This window comes from Alligator sinensis, unplaced genomic scaffold, assembly GCF_000455745.1.
Source record: "Alligator sinensis unplaced genomic scaffold, ASM45574v1 scaffold194_1, whole genome shotgun sequence".
NCBI lineage: Eukaryota > Metazoa > Chordata > Crocodylia > Alligatoridae > Alligator > Alligator sinensis.
In genome coordinates, this window is record NW_005841945.1 from 394,181 (window position 1) to 414,996 (window position 20,816).

Here is a 20,816-nt window from a genome sequence, read left to right on the forward strand (position 1 = left end):
GAACGAGGCTCGAGCTCAGGAACAGGGCAGAGACAGCCAGAGGACTAGGAGTAGAGATAGAGCCTAGGAACAGGGAAAAGAAGCTTAGTGATTGGGACAAAAGGAGCCTGGAGATCAGGGCCAGGGGCCTATAGCCTGGGGAGGGGCAGAAGCAGGGCAAAGAAGCTCAGGGATTAGGAAAATGGAATCCAGAGAATGGATTCCCAGGAGGGGTGGCAGTAGGAGCCTGATAGGGTGGGATGTAGAAGCCAGGAGTAGCCTAGCCCATATAGGCAAATTGCCCAGGTGGGGAGTGCAGGCAGGGAGGCTGTGTTCAGGAGAGGCTGTGTTCATGAGAGGCAAAGTGCCTGGGAGAGACAGAAAAGCCTGGAAATCACGCCATGGAGTTGCCGAGGTAGGTGAAGTGCCTGGGCAGGGAGGTCCAGTCCCAGGGATTGAGGCCATGGCACAAGAAGGCTGATGAAGGATACGATTGTTACCACCTGCAAGGCATGGGCATGGTGTAATGGGTGGTCAGAGCCACATAATTAACCCTTAAGGCAATGACCATGGACAACTGTGGTTATGACAGTAAGATCAGGCTTGGGAAGCCCTGGGACAGCCTTTCTTTTTTCTAAATAGATAATAACTTCTAGGCATGGTGGGTGAGTAAAGGAGAGAGTGCCCAAAGAAAGCCAGACTACGCAAGGGCTGAGTGGCCACCCTTGGGATGGGTGCTTGTTACACCTACCCATGCTGTTTTGGTTTCACACTTGGCAATCAGCCACTGGGGGACCCCCCAGACTTGGGAGAAACCAGTTGCCCATGCTGCTCCATGTTCTAATTAGAATGCTCCAGCATGGCATTACTGTCATGTGTATAAGCCCCCTGCATTTTTTAAATAGTTGTGGGGGTACTTTATCTACACCTCATCAAATGTGGTTTAGATAAAGCATCCCATGGCCATTTTTAAATGCATGGGGGCTTAATACACATGTTGGTGAGGCATTTTAATTAGAGCAGCTGTCTAGGAACTGCTCTAATTAAAGTGTGCCTCCTCCCACCTCCCGAGCATACATATAGGCAGCCTTAGAGACTAATTAGTTCAGCAGCATAAGCTTTCATAGGTGACAACATCTGATGGAGTAGGCTGTAGCTTATACCTTTCTGAATGAGTTAGTCTTTAAGCTGCAAAAAGAGACACTATGGACACATCTACACATGCATATTAATGCAACACAAACTCTGGTGCTTATTGCACCAGAGTTTTTATCCTGGGCACCATGTTTACATGTGGGTCTGGGACAACAGCGTGTTGAGCCAGGTCGGAGCAGCCTCAGCTGGCAGGGGGTCCCAGGGTCAGCCTGCCAGCCAGGCTCAAAGTACTGCAGAGGGGCTGGCTGGGGCATGAGGGTGCTGCAGTTAGCCAGCTGGCTCTGCACTGAAGTACCCTCATGCCCCAGCCCCGAATGTGTCTACATATGCACTGCTGAGCATGAACAAACTCCACAGCATGATAGTACTTGTATTGACAAGCTCTAATGTGCTGCTGAGTATATTAGTTTCCTGTTGCCTAATAGGGCCACGTGTTTAGATGCCAAGAAATTTCCTGTGGTGCTAATTAAGCAACTTTACAGTAAATGTCATATATAGACACACCCTATAGAAGCTTCTCCCCTTCCCTGACAAGAATGAAATCTTAGACAATTAACACTGCCATCTAGTGGTATTATTATTCATATATTATAAGTACCTCTTCCGTCTGCTTTGACCAAAGACTTGTTAAACAGTCGCTTTATAAAAGATGGTCTTTGAAATACTTGCTAATGAGCCAAGAGAAATCCTGAAAAAATACTGATATAGACAACATTCTTTTTCTATACAATAACCCCTTTTTATTTAAAATGGGTACAAGGACATAAATTGCATGAAAAGAGGTATTTTCACTCGATTCTTGAAAACCAAATGTTTTAGGATTTGTACAAATAGAATTGCTTCAACATCTCCTGAATTTCTCTCTCTCCTGACTGGGATAAAATTAAAAAAAAAACACCCGAAAACCAAAAAGAACAATGAAGAAAAATGATTACAAAAAAAAAAAAAAAATACAAAAGTAGAATTTTTTCTTTTGCCCTTCCCAGCTTAACAGAAAAAAACATTATTGCTGTTCACTGGGCAAGAGAAATTTCCATATCATGTAATATAATCAGATATGATAATTAGCTATATAGCATATCCTGTGACACATGACATCCTTAAGGCCAGCGGTCTATCTGGGAATAATTTCATGGCAGCTGTCCACAAAGCCTCTAGTTTAGGCAAAGTTTGAGGCTTAAGCAGCTTCTGGGAAATGCAGTGCAAGTCTGCCCTGGTTTCGATACCATTCAAAGGGATACCACATTAGCTTACTCAGTTATTAAGTACATTTTATTTTCTTTTGAGACAGACCACTGAAAGACCAAGCACTTAGATATATTGATATATAGGTTTTTCTCACTTTATGCTGTACATGCATTCCTGGAAAATGGCACATAACTCAAATTCACATAAAGGGAACCCACTTTACAATGTAACAAATAGGGATATGTTCCAAGACCTTAACTGTACTGACCCCCAGACCCATTTCTACCAATTTTACAAGACAGGTTCGGTACTCTCCAACAGCAGACAGTACACGCAAGCACAGGGCGCTATCATAATGGGGATGGCAACTACAGAAACACGTGTCACAGCCAATGATCAAGGAGCACAGATCCACACAGGAGACTATATTTTGGTGCTCATCACTCCCACAGTGCACCGCACAAAGCAGTTGGCTGCGGGTTTCCACCACACAGATCACATAAGAGTGAATTCTGCACATACAGAACCCACATAAAGCGAGGGAAACCTGTATCCTAGATTCTAATAGCTGAAATTATACTGTTTCAGCTATTTACATATCAAAGACCAAAACGTAAGATATTCATAATTCTCCCACACTCCCTCCCTCCTCCCTGCAACTACATCCACCTCCCCCACATTTCTTCTGGTAGCAGGAGAAGAAAGAGCTGCATGTTATCAAGAGTCATCTCCTGTCTCACTGAGATCATAGGTAAGTATATTTACCACTGTAAGTACGTGCTTTACTGTACCTGTATTTTGGGTGAATTATTGCATAGATGATCGGGTTGTAGATTGTAGAAGCTTTGGCAATAATAGCTGGCACAGATTTAGAATATGGTGTTAGGATGTCACCCTGGCTAAAATAAAAAAGTAATACAAAGTTACATAATGGATTTATATTATGTAAATTACTAGAAAACTATAACGCTTTCCTAAATAAATCAGTCCCATGATCCTTTGACAACAACTACATTTGAAAAGTTAGTTCCCTAAATTGCATTCCTTGCTGTGAATAAAAACTAGCAGTACTTGGCATATTTTGGTCACATTAATTAATGTGGGGAACTGGATGACTGCGGGGGGTGTTAACTGGGGAACTGCAGTGTGTATTTTTTTTCCTGTTTCTGTGCTAGCTGGAAGCAGAAGTGGAGTCTGTAAACATCAAGAACAAGGGAATGGTAATAATCAGAAGGCATTCAAAATGAAAATATCTCATGCGGCCACACAATACTGTTGCTTTCTATTCTGCATAATTAAGGGTATCAATGGGTGCATCAACACGAGACATTTACTGCAGAGCTGCCTAATTAGCTCTGCAGTAAAGTCTCAGCATCTACATGTGCAGCCCTATTAGGCTGCAGTAAACTAATTAACTCCACTTTAGGTTAGTACTTGTAAATACAAGTACTATATTACAGCAGCGTTCTTTAGTGTGTAACAATGCATGTGCAGATGCTGATAGGGCTGGCTGGGGCACAAGGGTGCTTCAGTGTGGGGACTGCCTGCAAGCTAGCTGCCACACTGGAGCACTCTTGTACCCCAGCCAGCCCTCCGCAGCACATTGATCTGGGCTGGAGTAGCCCCGGGTCCGCCCCCCCCACCCCGAGCTGCGCTGACCCAGCTCAATGTACTGTGGTCCCAGGCACATGTGTAAAGGTAGCACCTGGGAACAATAAACTCCAGCATGAAACATACTGGAGCTTTTCCTGTTGCATTAATTGCACACGCAGACATGCCCAATGAGACTGAAATTCCAGTGCCAAAAAAAAAAAAAAGGAGGAGAGCAAAGAGGAAAAACAGATTGAGAATAACTTTTACTGTTTTGTCACAAGTTATTTTAGCTGCAAGGTGCATCTAGTCTCCATCACTATCATGAACCTTTCACTAATATCAGTGGACTTGAACACGGACAAAGAGAGGAAGGGGTTCCTTATGGGGAAGATGCTTTTCAGGAGGCTAGAAAAAATACACTTTCTTCTCCCTCTATTAGTGACTGTCTTGAAGATAGGAATTTGGGAGAGGTCATATATTAGGAAAGTGAGAAAAAGAGCATCTACTGGATCTATTGGCAAGGTTTATGCTACATGAAATCAGAATGTATGTAAAGAAAGGAGGGGGAAACCACTTGAACTACAAAAAAACCACACAAAGTTTAATCTAAGTATTGAAATTCAAATCCATTTCATCCATAGGGGGGTACATCTACATAAGATGCTTTATTGTGCATTAGATTAATCCAATGACCAGCAAACCATCAGTGTCTACATGTGTGCAACAATTGCTGCTCATCAGATTTTCTCGTATCTGTAGAAACAGGTACTAGAAAGTGGCACATTAGTTTAAAGTGCTGAAGTGCACATGTAGATGTTGACCAGAAGCAAACTGCTGTTGGTCAGCCTAGCCAGCAGGGAACCACAGGGGGTGGGGAAAACTGTCCCAGCTCAGTGGGACACTGCCTCCCAGCCATGTGGACATTGGGACCTGTCCCAATCTCCACAAGGTGGGGTGGCAGTTGTCTAGCAGCCAGGACAGCTCTCCCAGCCACATGGAGGTCAGAATGGGTCCTGATCTCCATCTGGTTGTGAGGCAGCTGCTCAGTAGTTGGGACAGCTCTCCCCCATCCCATGGATATTGGGACCAGCCCCCAAGGCCCCCTGCCAGCCTGAGGCTGGCACCTGGGGGGAGCTGGAGATCCCTCTGGCTGCTGCAGGGGGGCACATCAGAGCAGAAGCGGCCCTAAACTTAACTGCCCCCACTGGGAGCAAATTTGCTCCTGATGGGCACATGTTCAGATGCACGAGGAGGCCCAGTCTAATGCTCTTGAATTTTCTGTGCAGAAAATTCAAGCGCATTAATTGCACATGTAGATGTGACCCAGGATATTCTGAGTACTGCTTAAGGAATGTTATGTTATCTCTAATCTTGCGTCAATTTAAAATCCTTTTAAATGCAGACACACACTTCTTTTAGACTCCCACCCTAAGAATACTTGATCTTCATCTACAAATCAACAAGACAGTGTCCACTTACCCTGCCCATCCAATCAAAGTGACACAAGCATATGGAGACCAGGACACAACAAACACAATAATGACCACAAAAGCAATTTTTGCCAATTTCCATTCATTCTTCATGGAATGTGAGAGGTATGACTTCCGGCTGTAGGACCCTAGCTTCTGAACATGTCTGTGAGTAGAAGAACACACAGAAGTTAAAAAGAATGAAAAAAAGTTTTGGGTACAAGATGCAAAGCAATACGTAAATGAAGCGCATGCCTTTTTGTTTTCAGTTATTTAGCATTTTAGATAGAAAAGTTTTGCTTTGCTACCACCTTACAGAGGGGAGATCATAACAAAATGGCCCCAGAGTACTCCATGAGATTAGAAAAGGAAGTCAGACATGGTATGCTTCCATGATATGCAGCCCCAAGAACTTCAGGACCCATCCCAATCACCACATGGCTGGGAGAGCTGTCCCAGCTGCCTCCCAGCCACATGGAGATTAATATGCACATGTAAATATGCCCACAGAGAGCACTATTAAATAGGTAAAAAAAGAAGAAGCTTTTATATATGTGATTAACTTTAAGGACACACACATGCATATGCTTAAGAATTTTTGCTAATAAGAATGGACCTAAATCCCCTTGAAGTCAATATGTGTTAAACATGTGCTCAAAAGGTAGACATAGGCTTTGTTGAAATGGGCCAACAGAACTTCACCACACTGAGGTCAATGGAAAAATAACTTCAACGGGCTTTGGATCAGTCCCATAGCACGTAACATACACAAACTGAGAAGAAAACCAACAGGGACAGATTTCCCCAGTTGATCTCAATACAGAATGTTTAGTTCAAATCAAGCAGAGACTAACCCATGTACACAAGGTGTGCCCCTTCTGGCATTTTTGCATGAAATGTGCAATGCATTGGGCTAATTGCATGCATGTATGGATATTTCATATACCACTATTAATCACATCTCCCCAAGTTCAGCTTAAACTAAAACAATCTCTGTAGAATCCATCACAAATACATTTTTTAATACATGAATATTTCCATCCATTCCTCATGGAATACATGGGGTAGGACTTCTGACAGTCTGCAGAGTGGTCCAAACTCAGAGAATGCATATCCTGCTCTTTGCTAGATTTATTATCATACTCTCCTGGAGCTGGCTTCAACAACGTTTTTGAGGCCATCCTCTAAGCACTGGAGAAAATGAGAAGCAGCTGCACATAAGAAAAATGTAATTTCAATTTCTGTTTATTTGACCAAGTGGGGGCCAACCTTTTTGGCAGGTTTGCCACAAATTATAGCTACACTCTCCGTGACTGCCACTTTGATTCCCTTCCTTCGCCTGATCAGCTGCCCTGCTTTCTGCTTCCTTCTCTGCACTCCCTCTCCAATTGCTTCGCTTTATGCTTCCTGCCTTATGTTCCCTGCCTTATCCCCTGCTCTTTCTTCAGCTTTCTGGCCTATTGGCTGCTGTTCAGCCTGTCCTCTCCCTGATCTGCCATGTGCCACATACAAAGGCTGTCTGTGACACTCGTCACACTTGTGCCACAGGTTGGCTCCCCCAATTTGACTTGACTGTTATCTGGAGCATGGAAGTAGGAATTGCTGGTTGTGATTATCTAGTACAGTGGCCAGCAACCTGTATAAGGTGCAGGCTGGAACAACCTGCCTTTAGTGTGATGTGGGCTGGGGCGCTTCAGCGGTACATCAGCAGCAGGGTGCTTTATCTGTGTCCATGCCAGAGCCAAACAGCTAGAATCTGAGCCCACACTGCCACTGGTTCTCCCTGCCCCCTATATGCCCCAGTCTCCTAGCTGCAGTATGGGCACAGCTGGAAGCTGCCTGGTTCTAGTGCTGCTCCACACTGGCTGCTTCTAGGGTGGGGTGTGACATCAGCATAGGCGCAGCTTCCAGCTGCTTAGCCCCATCACAGCTCCTCACTGCTTAACCCCATCATGGGTGTGGGCACAGTCAAAGCCCCCTGGCTTCACAGGCCAGATCCAGCACACATGCCATATTTTGCTGAGCCCTGGTCTAATACATTAAAAGAATATAATGTTCATTGTAAGCAGTGTCATTTATTGATCAGAAGCCCAGTTTTATTTTCACTCAAAGAATGTGAATATATGCTGCAGCACAGAAGGAGAAGAGCTTGAACTATTCTACTTGCCATGCCTACCTGCCAGTATTTCTTATAGCCATAAACATGGATAAATAGCAATGGAATATTATAAGCAGAGGAATGAAAAATACACAGCAACACAGCATCATGGTATAGGTTCTGTTTGCTGGGGTAGTGGTTATGTAGTCCCAGGTACAGGATATCATCAAACCCTCAGGCACATAAGAACCTAAGAAATAAGAAAAGTAAACATATTATTTATACCCAAATTTGAGCACAACATTTGTATAGTGACTGGTCAAATACCTGGGCAATTAACAAATATATGGTGATGTTACATTATACACTGTCACCCTCATGACTATACTATTTTGCATAATCATTTATTTGGCAAACTGTTTAAATCCTCTCCTAGGATATGAAAAAGTGCTATTACAGAGAAGAAACTGCCCTGCATCTGTTCTCCCTACAAGTAAGAGCTCATTTAAAAAATTGCATTGTGCACAGACAAAAAGAGAAGTCAATCTTCCACGAACAACCTTTGAAAGCATTCCACACAATCAGTGATGGCATACTGAATCCTACCTGGGAGAAAGCAAATTTGTTGAACCCTACCAACCAGCTGCTTGCCAGGAGGTCATTTTCAGTAGCCAAGTCTTTAATAAACTTTAAACAGCAGATGTCTTTTAGAATTTCCTCTCCTAAAGCCATTTTAACCAAGCATCTTCCAAGATTACTTCAGGGAAGGTTTCTCATTTTAAAGAGTTCATAAAAATCACCTGTCCATGGTCTATTCAAGTTGTATGTTCACAGAAGTCTCATTCTACAAAGAATTCCCCACTAGCTTCCTTTACTAATCCATCTATGCTAAAGCAGCTGAAAAGATGTGCAAAGTAGCCAAGATCTCTCTATGCTAGGGACATCTTGTGCTGCAGTCCTGAGTTTTGGTCTACTGACATAGTAGGCCTGACCCAGGATAACATACTTTCAGATACACACTTCTATGTATGTGTATATTAGAGCAAAAGGAAGAATCATTAACTATTGCTAAAGCTGCCAACCTGCTTCTTTTTGGTCTCTGAGAACTTAGTCTCTAGTCCCTTATCATGAGTTGGAAACATAAAACGCATAGTGCTATAGTGATAGCACAATAGCATAGCCACAGTGATATAGCTTTAGCATCAGAATAGGAATAAGCAAAGATACCAATTAAAAGGAAAAAAAATGAATTAAGGTAAAAGAAAATAATTTGAAGACACTAATTCTTTAACAGTTCATTCTTTTCATTTAAAGAATTCATTTCAGAATTCTTTTCATTTAAAACAGTTTTCTTTAAACTGTTATTTTTATTCACTGGAAGCTAAATTAGATATCTTCAAAGTGACATTTTCAGTGCTGGAGAAGCCGTTTTCCTAGATTAAATTAAATTAGCATTTTAATGCTTGCTACCTCACTATGCTAACAGATGTCAGAGTGTTTGTCCTAGAAGCCTTGCTGTCTAATATCAAGCCAAGGAGAATTTAATATTTCTGTTTTAATCATCTCACTTCCTAGACTTCCCTACAGCAACAATAGTAATCCCTAATTACGCACTTTTCATTCCTTTACTCGGGAAAGAAGAACAATGGAGGAAGTTGGCTCTATTCTCTGAAAAATGGAAGAAAAATTACTACTGTACTGGTGTAGTCTACTTTAATACCTGCCATATTTTCCTTTGCTTGGTATCCTATTGTTGTTCTGTGTATTTCCTCAAATAGGCCACTCCAAATAATTCCTGTCAATTCTTGGTGGTTACACTCCTTAAAAACCACTATTTGGTAGGCTGTTTGTTAAACATATCTGTCCTGCCTGTATATAACTTTTCCTATAATGATGTTTCTTGCACCAAGGGACTACACATGAACTTTGATGTGAAGCTCACAAAATCAGTGAAAGGATTCATACTAAGTTCAGCATGTGAACAAAACTTAAATATTTCATTCTTTGCCAGATAAACTAAGAGGCCATAGTAACTTTGTTATATATGTCCACAATTCTCCTTGCATTTTCAACTAAATATAGTATTTTTCTTTTCCTGGCCAAACTTTATAAACAGGATTGCTGTACACTATTCAAAAACTATTCAAAAGAGGGCGGATTGAATTGTTCACAGTTAGACATACCTTAATTATATTATACTTCTTTAGGGTGAACACTGAGGTTCACTATTACCTAGTTTCAATAACTTGGCCCCAAGTCTGTTGCTAGAAAAGCTCTATATCTGAGATGGACTAGAAACAGATGTCTTCAGTGGACTGCAATCAGCTGAATCACAACATGTCATGGCATAGCTTATCACAATCCAGGGATGTCTATAGATGTCCCTGGTTGCTGTGGCCCCTGTGTTGGTGAGCAGGAGAACCCTGTGAAGTGGATTTCTATATGGTTGTAAGCATACCTGGGGAAATCCTCAGCGGAAGGATTCTACCTGCACGGGGTGTGTGCCTGCAAGCAGAGAACTCTCACTTGCAGACATGCACCCTGAAGCCCTGAATTTTCCTGCTTAGTGAGACATCTGGGTAAGTGGCAAAAGTGAGGTAGATACTCCCAGGGCTTGAGGGGGCTAATTCTGCCCAGGAATTCCCAGAGTTTGCAAGACTGGGCCCCTCAAGCCTCAAACTCCTGCCCCAGAGAGGCTGAAGAGCTCAGGCAATGTGAAGGCAGCAAACAGACATTGGCTGCAGTAGAGCAACCCAATTTATTACTATCTTATGTCACAGTAACAAATTTGAACACTTGTGGCACGGCAGAAGGCATAGACATCTGTTTGCTTTCACTTCGTGCTGTCACAACATTTTTTAATGGCGTCATGAAGGTGATGTCTGTTTCCACCCTTAGATACTCTTAGCAACAACTTCAAGGACTAACACAGTATGTGCTAAGGTACACTTTCATTCTAGAAGATTGTTTGCTCTGCTTAAGAATACCTGGTAAAAAAAAAAAATGAATATCTGTAATCTTACACCTCAAACTCAGTGGAGGGTAAAGACTTATATTAGCTACCTATGCATAGTATCACAGTGTGCAGAGAATAGAGATTGAGTAAAAGATTGCAAAGGTAAGACACAAATATACTGTACTGTGGCAAACCTCTAGGTCAGGGGTATCAAACCCATTTGGCCCCATGGGCTGAATGAGTGGCATGGGGCCAGTCCTCAAGCTGCACTAGACCTAAAGACCAGCTCTGCATTCCAGATCCACAGCTGCCATGGGGCTGTGCAGTGCAGTCCTGGAGCTGCCACCACCACCGAGCTATACAGCATGGCCCCTGCACCCCAGAGCAGCTGCCACATGCAGCACGGCCCCAGAGCAGCATGTGAGGAGTGAACTGGAGCGGGTGCAAACCCCATGTGCTGCCCATGGGTCGCTCTGAGACCCACAGGCAGCACCAGAAGATGGATGATATGGCTCTACAGGTTGAATGTTGACACCCCTGTCCTGGGTAGTAGCTATATCCACTCAGGAATAATACATGAAAACTGGCTGTTTTCACACATCTCTGACAAAGCAAAAAAGTGCTACAAGTATAGAAGTGAAGAATGTGCAGTATAGAAAAGAGTAAACAACATACTCCACCCAAATAGTGGAGCCATGCTCCATCCCAGTGAGTAAAGCCAGACAAGAACAATGATCTGTGCCGTGCGTCTCTTTGAAGTCCATCGTATGGATTGCAGTGGTTTAGTGATCACAAGGTAGCGATCAACAGAAATAGCTACTAAAGTCATCATTGAAGTGATTCCAAAGAGTGCTCCACAAAAAGCATACAGCTCACAACCTGAAGTAGAAAAAGGGGAGTGTAAATTTGGGGAGGGTTTAAACAAATGTATGTCTACTCTCAGAGTCTGAGGCAGTTGGTTTCCCATTTGTGATCACTCTCTTCTTGACCTGAGACTTTTCTTCCATTAGAGGAAGACTTACAGATCTCCTGTATCAATTTTTTAAAATTATTTAATAAAACAAACATAAAAATAGAGGTTGTGAAGATATCGTCTCCCCACCTCTACTACAGGCGGGGACTGAAACCCCCTGGGTCAATGGAAAACTGCCTCAAGGAAAATTCAATACAATTTAAGCTACATTTTCCTGGACTGCTGCCCAGTATAATGACCTTAACTGGACGGAAACATTTATTTGCCTCCTAATGACAAGAAGAGATATAAAATAAACAAAACAAGAAACCCCTCTGATTTACATGAATTAAAACAAGTACTGGCTCTTGTTATTCTATGGCTATTTAAAACACCAAATGGAAAATATAGCCATTGGTCCTATTAAATATTGAATTTTTTAAGGTCCATTTTTACTTTGAAACAAAATAATTTTCCTGCTACACAGACAAAGAGAGCTAGAGCTTCAATTTACATGATTTGATCTGAGAACAGAGCCAAACAGTCAATTGTTTTTTGGGGATTTTCTGTGGTACCATATCATCACAGATGATAGTATACCAAACAGAGGACATAATTCAAATGACATAGTGGGTATGTCTACATGAAACCTTTTACTACATATTAGATTAATGTACAGCAAAGCATCACCATCTACATGTATGCAGCAATTACTGCTCATTAGTCTAATGTGTCATTTTCTAATACTGGTAGATACAGGTACTAGAAAAAGGGGCATTAAACTAATGCATCAAAGCACACATGTAGAACAAGCTCTGTTCCCCGCCTGCTCCCCAGAGCAGCTCCAAGCCCCACAGAGCTAGGAGCAATGTTAGGCAGGCAGGGAGCTGGGGACAAATGCCTACCCACTCCCCGGAGTGGCTCTGAGCCCTGTGGAGCTGCTCTGGGAAGCAGGTAAGCACCTGTCCCCAGCTCCCTCCCCACCACTCCAGGACTGACTGCCCCATGCCCCCTGCCAGGGGGATGCTTCATGGGGGCAGAACAGGGCAGGAGAGCCCTAGACTAAATTGCTCCTGATGTGGGTGCATATTCAGATACGTGCCTGAGAGCAGTTTAATGCACCTGAATTTTTTGCACAGAAAATTCAGGCACGTTAATTGTATGTGTAAATGCACCCAATTGACACCAAAAGTAATCATGTCATCATCAGAAGCATGGAACTTAAGTTGCATAAAACAAACAGGATTATCTTGTTTATGACAAGAAGATGATTTATATGAGAAAAGCAGTCAGGCTTTGGAGTGATATTTAACTAATAAAGTAGACAAGACTAACAATATTGTGAATGTAATGAATATATCCCTGTTGCTGGTGCAAATAATAGGTTGTTTCAGGACTTAATTCACCACCGTGCTATTCAAATTGTATAATGTGTTTCTATTGCCATCAACAGCCTAAAAGTCAAGTGATGCAATGGTGAATGAACCTTTCAGTCTTGAACCAGAGTTTGCACTATTTTCAAACTTAAAAATGACATTTCTTCCTTGTTCCTTGTCCTTCCTTCTTCCTCATTCTGTGACACTTTCCTTGGTTTATGGTTCCTAGGCCTAGTAATGGGTACCAGAAGACATTTTTGAATAAATGCATGAATTTCAGTCAATCAAAGGGAAAAAAAATCTATCTTAGCAAAACCATCCTATCAATGAAGGCTGGACTGATATGAAGTAGAGTTTAAAAGTACCTATGTCTCCAAGTATCCATTCTTTGTGCAAGCTGTTGATAAAGGAAACGGGAGCCTGAGAAGCAGCCATCAGGAAGTCACTTGTAGCCAAATTCATTATGAAGTAGTTTTGTGGTGTCCTCAACTTCTTGTTGCTTAAAATTAATACAGATAAATGTATAGTATGAGTATGAAAGGAGATCAAATGATACTTTGTTCATGAGTCTCACATTATAAAGCCACAGAACTGTTCATAAACAGAGAAAACTACTGTCTATATAATTAAACCATTAACTAGTATACAAATAGCCCAAATATAACAATGCAGCATGTCTTCTTGTTAGCACTCTAGTGTTACAATATTTGCTCTATTTTCATGCCCAGGTTCTGCCTGGGAGAAAACTGTTACATCACAGTTATAAATCTTCAAAGATGTAGGTTCAACATGGAAATGTTGGGAAGTCTTTACTGCCTTAGTGCTATATAATGTAACAGGTGAATTCTCATTATCATCATCATGACCGTGTTCACACTGTAACCTTTCCATGACCTGCTGAAATACATCACAATACAAGTACAGCAGCCTGCCTTAAGCATTGTATTTCCTCAAATAGAAGACAACACTGATTATAAGATGACTCCCCAATAATTAGGTTCTCTATATAGAAAACTTATAATTTAAAAAAAAATCCATGTACAGAACCTAATTATTGGAGATTTCCCTTGTTTTTGTCCCATGCAAAAAAATGGGAAAGAGAGACATAGCTTGGGTGTGGGAGTGAAGAGAAAGTAAAAATGTATGCCATTTAGTGGCTCACTATGACTTGAAGAGGAGTTGGTGATGAGGGGGACTACATTTAAAGGGCACTACCTTATGCCTTATTTAGTTAGGCTGCGCTAATCTATTTTTGTGGTAGGGTTCCATCAGCATATTTGCCCAAAGTAGGCCATGAGTTTTATAGTCATGTTCAGTGTTGGCTGCATTTAATCAAATTTCATAGATGGTTTCCATTGCTGAGCACATGCTGCTTTTAGTAGCAGTTTAATGACAGAAAATGCATTTAATGAGATTTTCTTGTATGTGATTATGAGGGGCTTTTTTTGAAAAAAATCTCATCTTGTATCTGAGTAAATATAGTATTTGGCATATCTCAAACCTCTATTGTAGAAATTATGTTTCATATATATGACATTAAACCTTCTTTTTATTGCTTTCCATCATCATTAATTTAAAATTAAACAGTGACTGTAAAAAAGTGGTCGTCTCAAATACTACCTTGTTTTGATATTTATTTGAATTGTAACAATATGCCAATAAAAACACTCACATTCCCCTAGTGGTGACTTGTATAGAAAAGCTTGACTAAGTTCTCATCCACATTTTCCAGTTAAGGTAAGTTTTTAGTACTTCTCATCTCTTTCTGAGTCACATACTTTTGTTGATAATTTTGGTGGTACTAATGGTACCTCCCTTCAGCTGCCAGACAGTTTTCCAAAGACAGCATTTTTTAACATGCCACCCTTGGTAAGCAGAACCATACATTCTGAAATATGTGATGTCTTATTTTTATACCCTGTTACTTTGGCCAAAAAAAGACTTAGAATCACCATCTTCCAAAGTACAGTATGTTATGACATACTTAGAAAGCCTTCAAATGCTATTCTGTATTAGAGTGGAACTGGTTAAAGCGATACAGGATTTTTTACATCTATAACAAGTTACCGAGCTGAATATATCCCTGTTGGTATGATCAAAAGTCATTTTCATGCAACTCCTTCCTATTCAGTGAAGTATGTAAAATTGGGAGTGATTTCAACTGATACCTATATTGGCATTATAATCAAACACCTGATCATAGCGTGAGAGGCACAGAACTGAGGAACCAAAGAAATCCATTTCTAGTATTTGAATTCAAGCCCCCTCTCAGCATTAAGTATATTTAGTATCAAAGACGTGAAAACGCATCCTATCAGATAGATGAAGCAAGCAGAACTATTCACTCTCTGAATCTATCTACAATAACTCATTTCAAGGTTCCATCCCCAGCATCCAAAAAAAGGACCACATAGTGTAATACTACTAAAAGAAATGTAGTAGAAAACCAAAAAACCAGGCAAAGCTGAATCACAGACTTCATGTTAATGTACCTATTCTGGATCGGTTGAAAAAGTTATCTTTAAAATATCCAATAGTATCTTTCCAGCAGGACACAATCAGTAGTATGCTTTTAGGAAGGCAAAAGAATTGAGGGACACTTGGTGCATGTACATGAGATGCTTAACTGCACATCAGATTAATTTAATGTGCAGTAAAGCATTACCACGTACACATCCACAGCAATTACTGCACAGCAGATTCATCTAATGTGCTGTTTTTCAGTACCTGCAGATACAGGTACTAAAAATCAGGGCATTAAAATACTGTGCCGAAGAGTATGTGCAGATGCTGACTTGGAGCAAATTGCTGCTAGTCAGCCTAGGCAGCAGGGGAACAAAGGAGGAGGGGAGAGCTGTTTCAACTCAGCAGGATGCTCTCCTGTCTCAATCACCATGGCACAGGTAGAGCTGTCCTAGCTGCCAGGCAGCTGCCTGCCAACCATGTGGAGATCAGAACCTATCCCATCTGGAAAGGGAGAACTGTCTCAGCTGCCAGGCAGTTGCCTGCCAGTCAAGTGAACATTGGGACCCATCCTCATCTCCATGGGGAAGGAAGAGCTGTCCGGAGGGGGTGGTCCTGGTTTCCATGTGGCTGGCAAGCAGCTGCCCAGCTTCTGAGACAGCTCTTCCCAACCTCATAGAAATCAGAACCAGGCCTTGTTCCCCCTGCCAGCCTGGTGCTGGCACCTGGGGGAGCCTGGAACTCCCCCTGGCTGCTGCAGTGGGGCACAGCAGGGCAGGAGCAGTCCTAACCTAAACTGCTCCTGTTAGGAGTAAATTTGCTCCTGATGGGCATACATTCAGATGCATGCGGGGGCTCAGTTTAGTCTGCCTGAATTTTCTGCACAAAAATATTCAGGCTCACTAATTGCACTTGTAGACACACCCACTGAGTCTTTCATATGTGCACTAAATTACCTTTATGGTCTTTCCCAACCCTGGATGTGTCTACATGTGTGTAAGATCATCATCATAAGACATTTAGGGCACAGGAAACTAAACTCTGCAGGACAGTAGTGTTTGAAAATGCAAGTGCTACCCTGCTGCAGAGTTTTTTCGTGTGCAGCAGTGCACATGTAGACACTGGCCTGGCTGGGGCACAAGGATGCTTCAGTGCGGGGGCTGCCTGCTGGTCAGCTGTGCACTGAAGCACCCTCATGTTCCAGCCAGCCCCTCCACAGCACACTGAGCCCGGTAGGAGCAGCCCCAGCCGGGATCGCCTGGACTCCCTGCCAGTCAGGGCTGCTGTGACCTAGTTCAATGTATAGGTGCATGTGTAAATGGTGCACCAGAAGATTCCCGGAAGCAATAAATTACGGAGCACTAAGCTCCGCAACTTATTGCTGAGCCTTAATGGCACATATAGACATGTCCCCTGCAATTCTATTCTTTCAATGGAAGTTGGGGAATGTACTGATTGTGGTCAATATATTGAAAGACCTTCAAACACCTGACATTTAGAAACTGAAACTTGACAGCAAAACATGCTAATCCCTGATTTTCTGTCATGAGGGGTGTAAATTCAAAATAGATGACATCTGGAAGTTTCAGAATGCTACCAAGAAAAAAATTTATAGTAGACACTTTCATCAGTTTTATCACCAGAAAAACCATTGCCTACATTGCTGTTGCCTTTCAGGTCCAAAAAACCAAACGCTGGACTAATTTAAGATTAAAAAGCTAAACAAAACACAATGAAACAGAATTGTGAAGTTTAAATAAACTCTTGTTAAAACAAAATTATAGATCCCCACAGGGCATGTCTACACAAGGTGCTGTATCACACATGAATGAATCTGTGCACATCATTTACTGTGCAGTAAATTAATCTACTGTGCAGTTAGCTACAACCTGTAAATACAGGTAGTAAAATGACTGTGCAGTAGATATTGTGCAGTAGCTCATGAGGGGCACATCCAGATGAGCATGGCTATGCGGAATGTGGTGCCACAAAGAGCTGCCAGCTCCTGCAAGTGAGGAAGAAACTTAACCACCTATCATCCCTAAGATGAAATGCAGAGTGGTCATTGTGGGAGACTCCCTCCTGAGGGGGACAAAGGGAACGATCCGTTGCCCTGACCTCTTAGCCTGGGAGGTCTGCTGCCTCCTGGGAGCCCGTATCTGGGATGTGACTGAGAGGTTCCCAAAACTTATCCAGCCCTCCGACCATTACCCCATGCTCCTTATGCATGTGGGCACAAATGACATGGCTTGGAGCAATCCCAGGCAGGTCATGAATGGATACAGGGCTCTGGGAGCAGAGCTAAGGGGGTTGGGGGCTCATGTGGTTTTCTCCTCAATCCTTCCAAAATTACAGGTCACAGGCTGAGAATGGAGAAACTAATGGAGGCAGTAAATAGAAGACTGGTGCTGGTGCCATCAGGAAGGCTTTGGCTTCTACGACCACAGCCTGCTCTTCAGAGAGAGAGGCAGTGGTCTGCTGGGAAGAGACAGCTTCCACCTCTCTCTGCTGGAGAAGAAGCTCTTCTCAGCCAGAATGGCTGACCTGCTCAACCAGGCTTTAAAGTAAGCTTGATGGGGGATGGGCAGACAATCACCAGAGCAAGCTCACCAAGCATCAACCGCAAAAATCAGCAAGTTAGGATGTTCAGGGGAACCCACTCCAACCCCAGCCCAGGAACAGAGCTCCTCCATGAGTACAAGGAAGCCTATGGCTTCCAAGAGCATTCTTACTTGCCTGTATACTAATGGTAGGGGTTTGGGGAATAAACAAGCAAGTAGTCCTTCTGTTAAACAAAAACGACTATGATCTCATAGGGATAACAGAGACCTGGTGGGACTCCTCTTATGACTGGACTAGGGGTATAAATGACTATACTCTGTACAGGAAAGATTATGCTGAAAAAAGGCAGGGGGAGGGGCGTGTAGCTCTCTATGTGAAGGAGAGCTACAGGTCCCTACAAGCTGAGATTGGCACCCAAGGAGTACAACTGGAGACCCTTTAGGTTAGAATATGAGGGGAACATGGTGAAGGGGATACAATCGTAGGAGTCTACTACAGACCTCCAAATCAGGAACATGAGCTTGACCAAGAATTCACCAAGGAACTGGCCAGGGCTGCACACTCTCGGTGCATGGTTGTCATGGAAAATTCCAACTACCCGGACAGCTCATGAGTTGCTATCCGGAGAGCTCATGACTGACCACAAGATGAACATGAGCCACCAATGCGATACCACAGCTGGCAAAGCGAACAAAACTCTGGCTTACATTTACCAATGCATCTCGAGCAAGACCCAGGATGTCATCTTTCCACTGTACTTGGCCTTGGTGAGGCCGCAGCTGGAGTACTGCATCCAATTCTGGGCTCCCCAATTCAGGAAGGACGTGGAGAAGCTTGAAAGAATCCAGAGGAGAGCCACGCACATGATCAGAAGGCAAGACAACAGGCCTTATGAAGAAAGGCTGCGAGCTATGGGATTCTTCAGCCTGGAGAAGCACAGGCTATGGGGTGACTTGGTGGCAGCCTAAGTACATAAGGGGTGTGCATCAGGATCTGGGGGAATGCCTGTTCACCAGAGCACCTCAGGGGATGACAAGGTCCAATGGTTACAAATTCCTGCAAGACCGTTTTAGGCTGGACATACGGAAATACTTCTCTAATGTCTCTGAAATCTATGAAACACATCTGCATTGCCACATACACATGCAGTCAGGTGTTCTCTGCACTGCAAGGGTGCACTGCCTATGCACTGCTCCACTTTTTTTTTCATGGGGATATCCAAGGGTCAAAAAAAACCTGCATAGAAAACCTGCATAGGCACTGCACACTGCTGAAAAGTGGAGTTGGGCTGCCTAGAGCAGCACTGTGGATGCCAGCCAGGCTCTGCCTGGCAGGATCACCACTGCTCCAGTCCCAGGAGGCCCCCAGGACCCCAGATAAGGCTGCTAGGTCCAGCATAGTGATGGCCCCAGTTTCCCCTACAACCCCCGTGGTAACTTGTTGCGCACCAAAGCGCACATAGCATGGGCATTCCCCAGAGAGAAGCAGCAGCAACGCACCTTGTCCCCAGGGAACCAAATGTACGTATTCATTTGGACGCAGCCATGCAGACACTGACCAGGAGCAAATTTGCTCCCAGTTAGCCCCAACACCAGGGGGCCACAGGGGACAGGGAACTTCCCTGGTTCTAGCACTGCTCATCTCCTAGATGCCCCCAAGAACCAGAAGCCAAGCAGCACTGGGCTTGGGTTGAAGTGGAACAGCACCAGGCAGCCCTTCACTGTGTAAAGAAGCCCCACTGGGTATGGGGCTCTATAGTGGCAGCTATCTCCCAGCCCCATGCACATCAAAACCCCTCCTGATGTGTATGGGGCCAGGAAACAGCTCCTGCTGCAGCTGGCAGAGTTCTCCTGACCCTGTGCACATTGGGACTGACCCTATGCTCCCTGCCAGCCCCAAACTAGCACCCAGGGGGTGCCTGGAGCTGTATCCCTGGACCAGGCTGTTCCTGTTTTTACCAGATCTGCTCCCAACAGGTAGCTTGTGTATACATGCTCCCAGGGAAGGCTAACTGCACAGTATTTTACTGCATGGTAAGCCTTTATGGCATTAATAACACATGTAGATGCACCCACAGTAAAGCTAGGTCATGCAGGTTACAGAAATGGTATGTTTGATATGAATTCAGGATGAAAAAACATTACATTTCCTATTTTTCTATTTGTAGTGGGCTATGCTTATTGTGTATATTAAAATATACAAGATAAAACCTGTGGGCTTTGAAACCTTAAATTTATGTATTGAGACTGTGCAACCTTCAGTGGTTGCATGACAATGTGTAAAGAATCAGAAAAATAACAGGCTTTTTCCCCAGTAGACTGTAAATCCTTCAGGTCAGGGATTACCAGTCTTCTGCCTTTGTAAAGAGTTTAACATACTAGGTGCCACCTGTGCGGGCCGGGAGCGACCCGAGCCCTTTTCCGCGCTGCATGTGGGCTGTGGCCAGCAGCCCGGGCATGCCGGGTCGGAGAGGGAAGGCCGTCGAGCTGGAATTAGGCACAAACGCATAGCGGTAGTTTTAAAGATTGTTTACTTATACCGAGATGGCAGTGGTGTAGGCTGGAAAACTTGATTGAGTTGCAGTTACAGACAGACAACACAGACGGTCTCGTGGAGGTTGCTAGGCTCCACGGTGCAGAGCTCCGGATGCTCTGGGTGAACAAGCCACCAAAATAGAAATCGTAGATACGTCTTATAAAAGTCGCGCTCGAAGACGGGAAGAGGTGGGCGGTGGATCAGGCCGCCAAGCTCCTCTGGATCTCACACAGGGTTTCTATTACCCTGCCGTGTACCCAGAGTCCCCACGAGATGGATGTGGAGTCCTCTTCGGCTTGGGCGGAAACCGCTCAAGCCTCTTATACGGCTAACAGGCCAATCGTTAGCCGCCACGTGTGAATAATTTAACACTAGCCAATCACAGGGAACAAATTTGCATACTGGTGGCAGGAACTCTTTTACACCGTGCATTCCTCTTGCAATTCGAGCAATGCACCCTGCAAAAGAAGTTGCAGAAAAGGCGGGAAAC

General features: G+C 43.5%; 1 protein-coding gene across 1 annotated transcript in view; it reads right to left on the reverse strand.

Moving 5' to 3' along the window:
• Nucleotides 1–20,816, reverse strand: part of LOC102383933 (melanopsin-like) — a 54,668-nt gene that overhangs the window by 29,096 nt on the left and 4,756 nt on the right. Inside the window, exons 3-7 of the mRNA XM_006020048.3 lie at nucleotides 13,132–13,265; nucleotides 11,114–11,317; nucleotides 7,561–7,732; nucleotides 5,395–5,550; nucleotides 3,114–3,221 (exon numbers count right to left, since the gene is read on the reverse strand). Of these exons, the coding sequence (XP_006020110.1) occupies nucleotides 3,114–3,221; nucleotides 5,395–5,550; nucleotides 7,561–7,732; nucleotides 11,114–11,317; nucleotides 13,132–13,265 (774 nt within the window). The remainder of the gene's footprint in view (nucleotides 1–3,113; nucleotides 3,222–5,394; nucleotides 5,551–7,560; nucleotides 7,733–11,113; nucleotides 11,318–13,131; nucleotides 13,266–20,816) is intronic.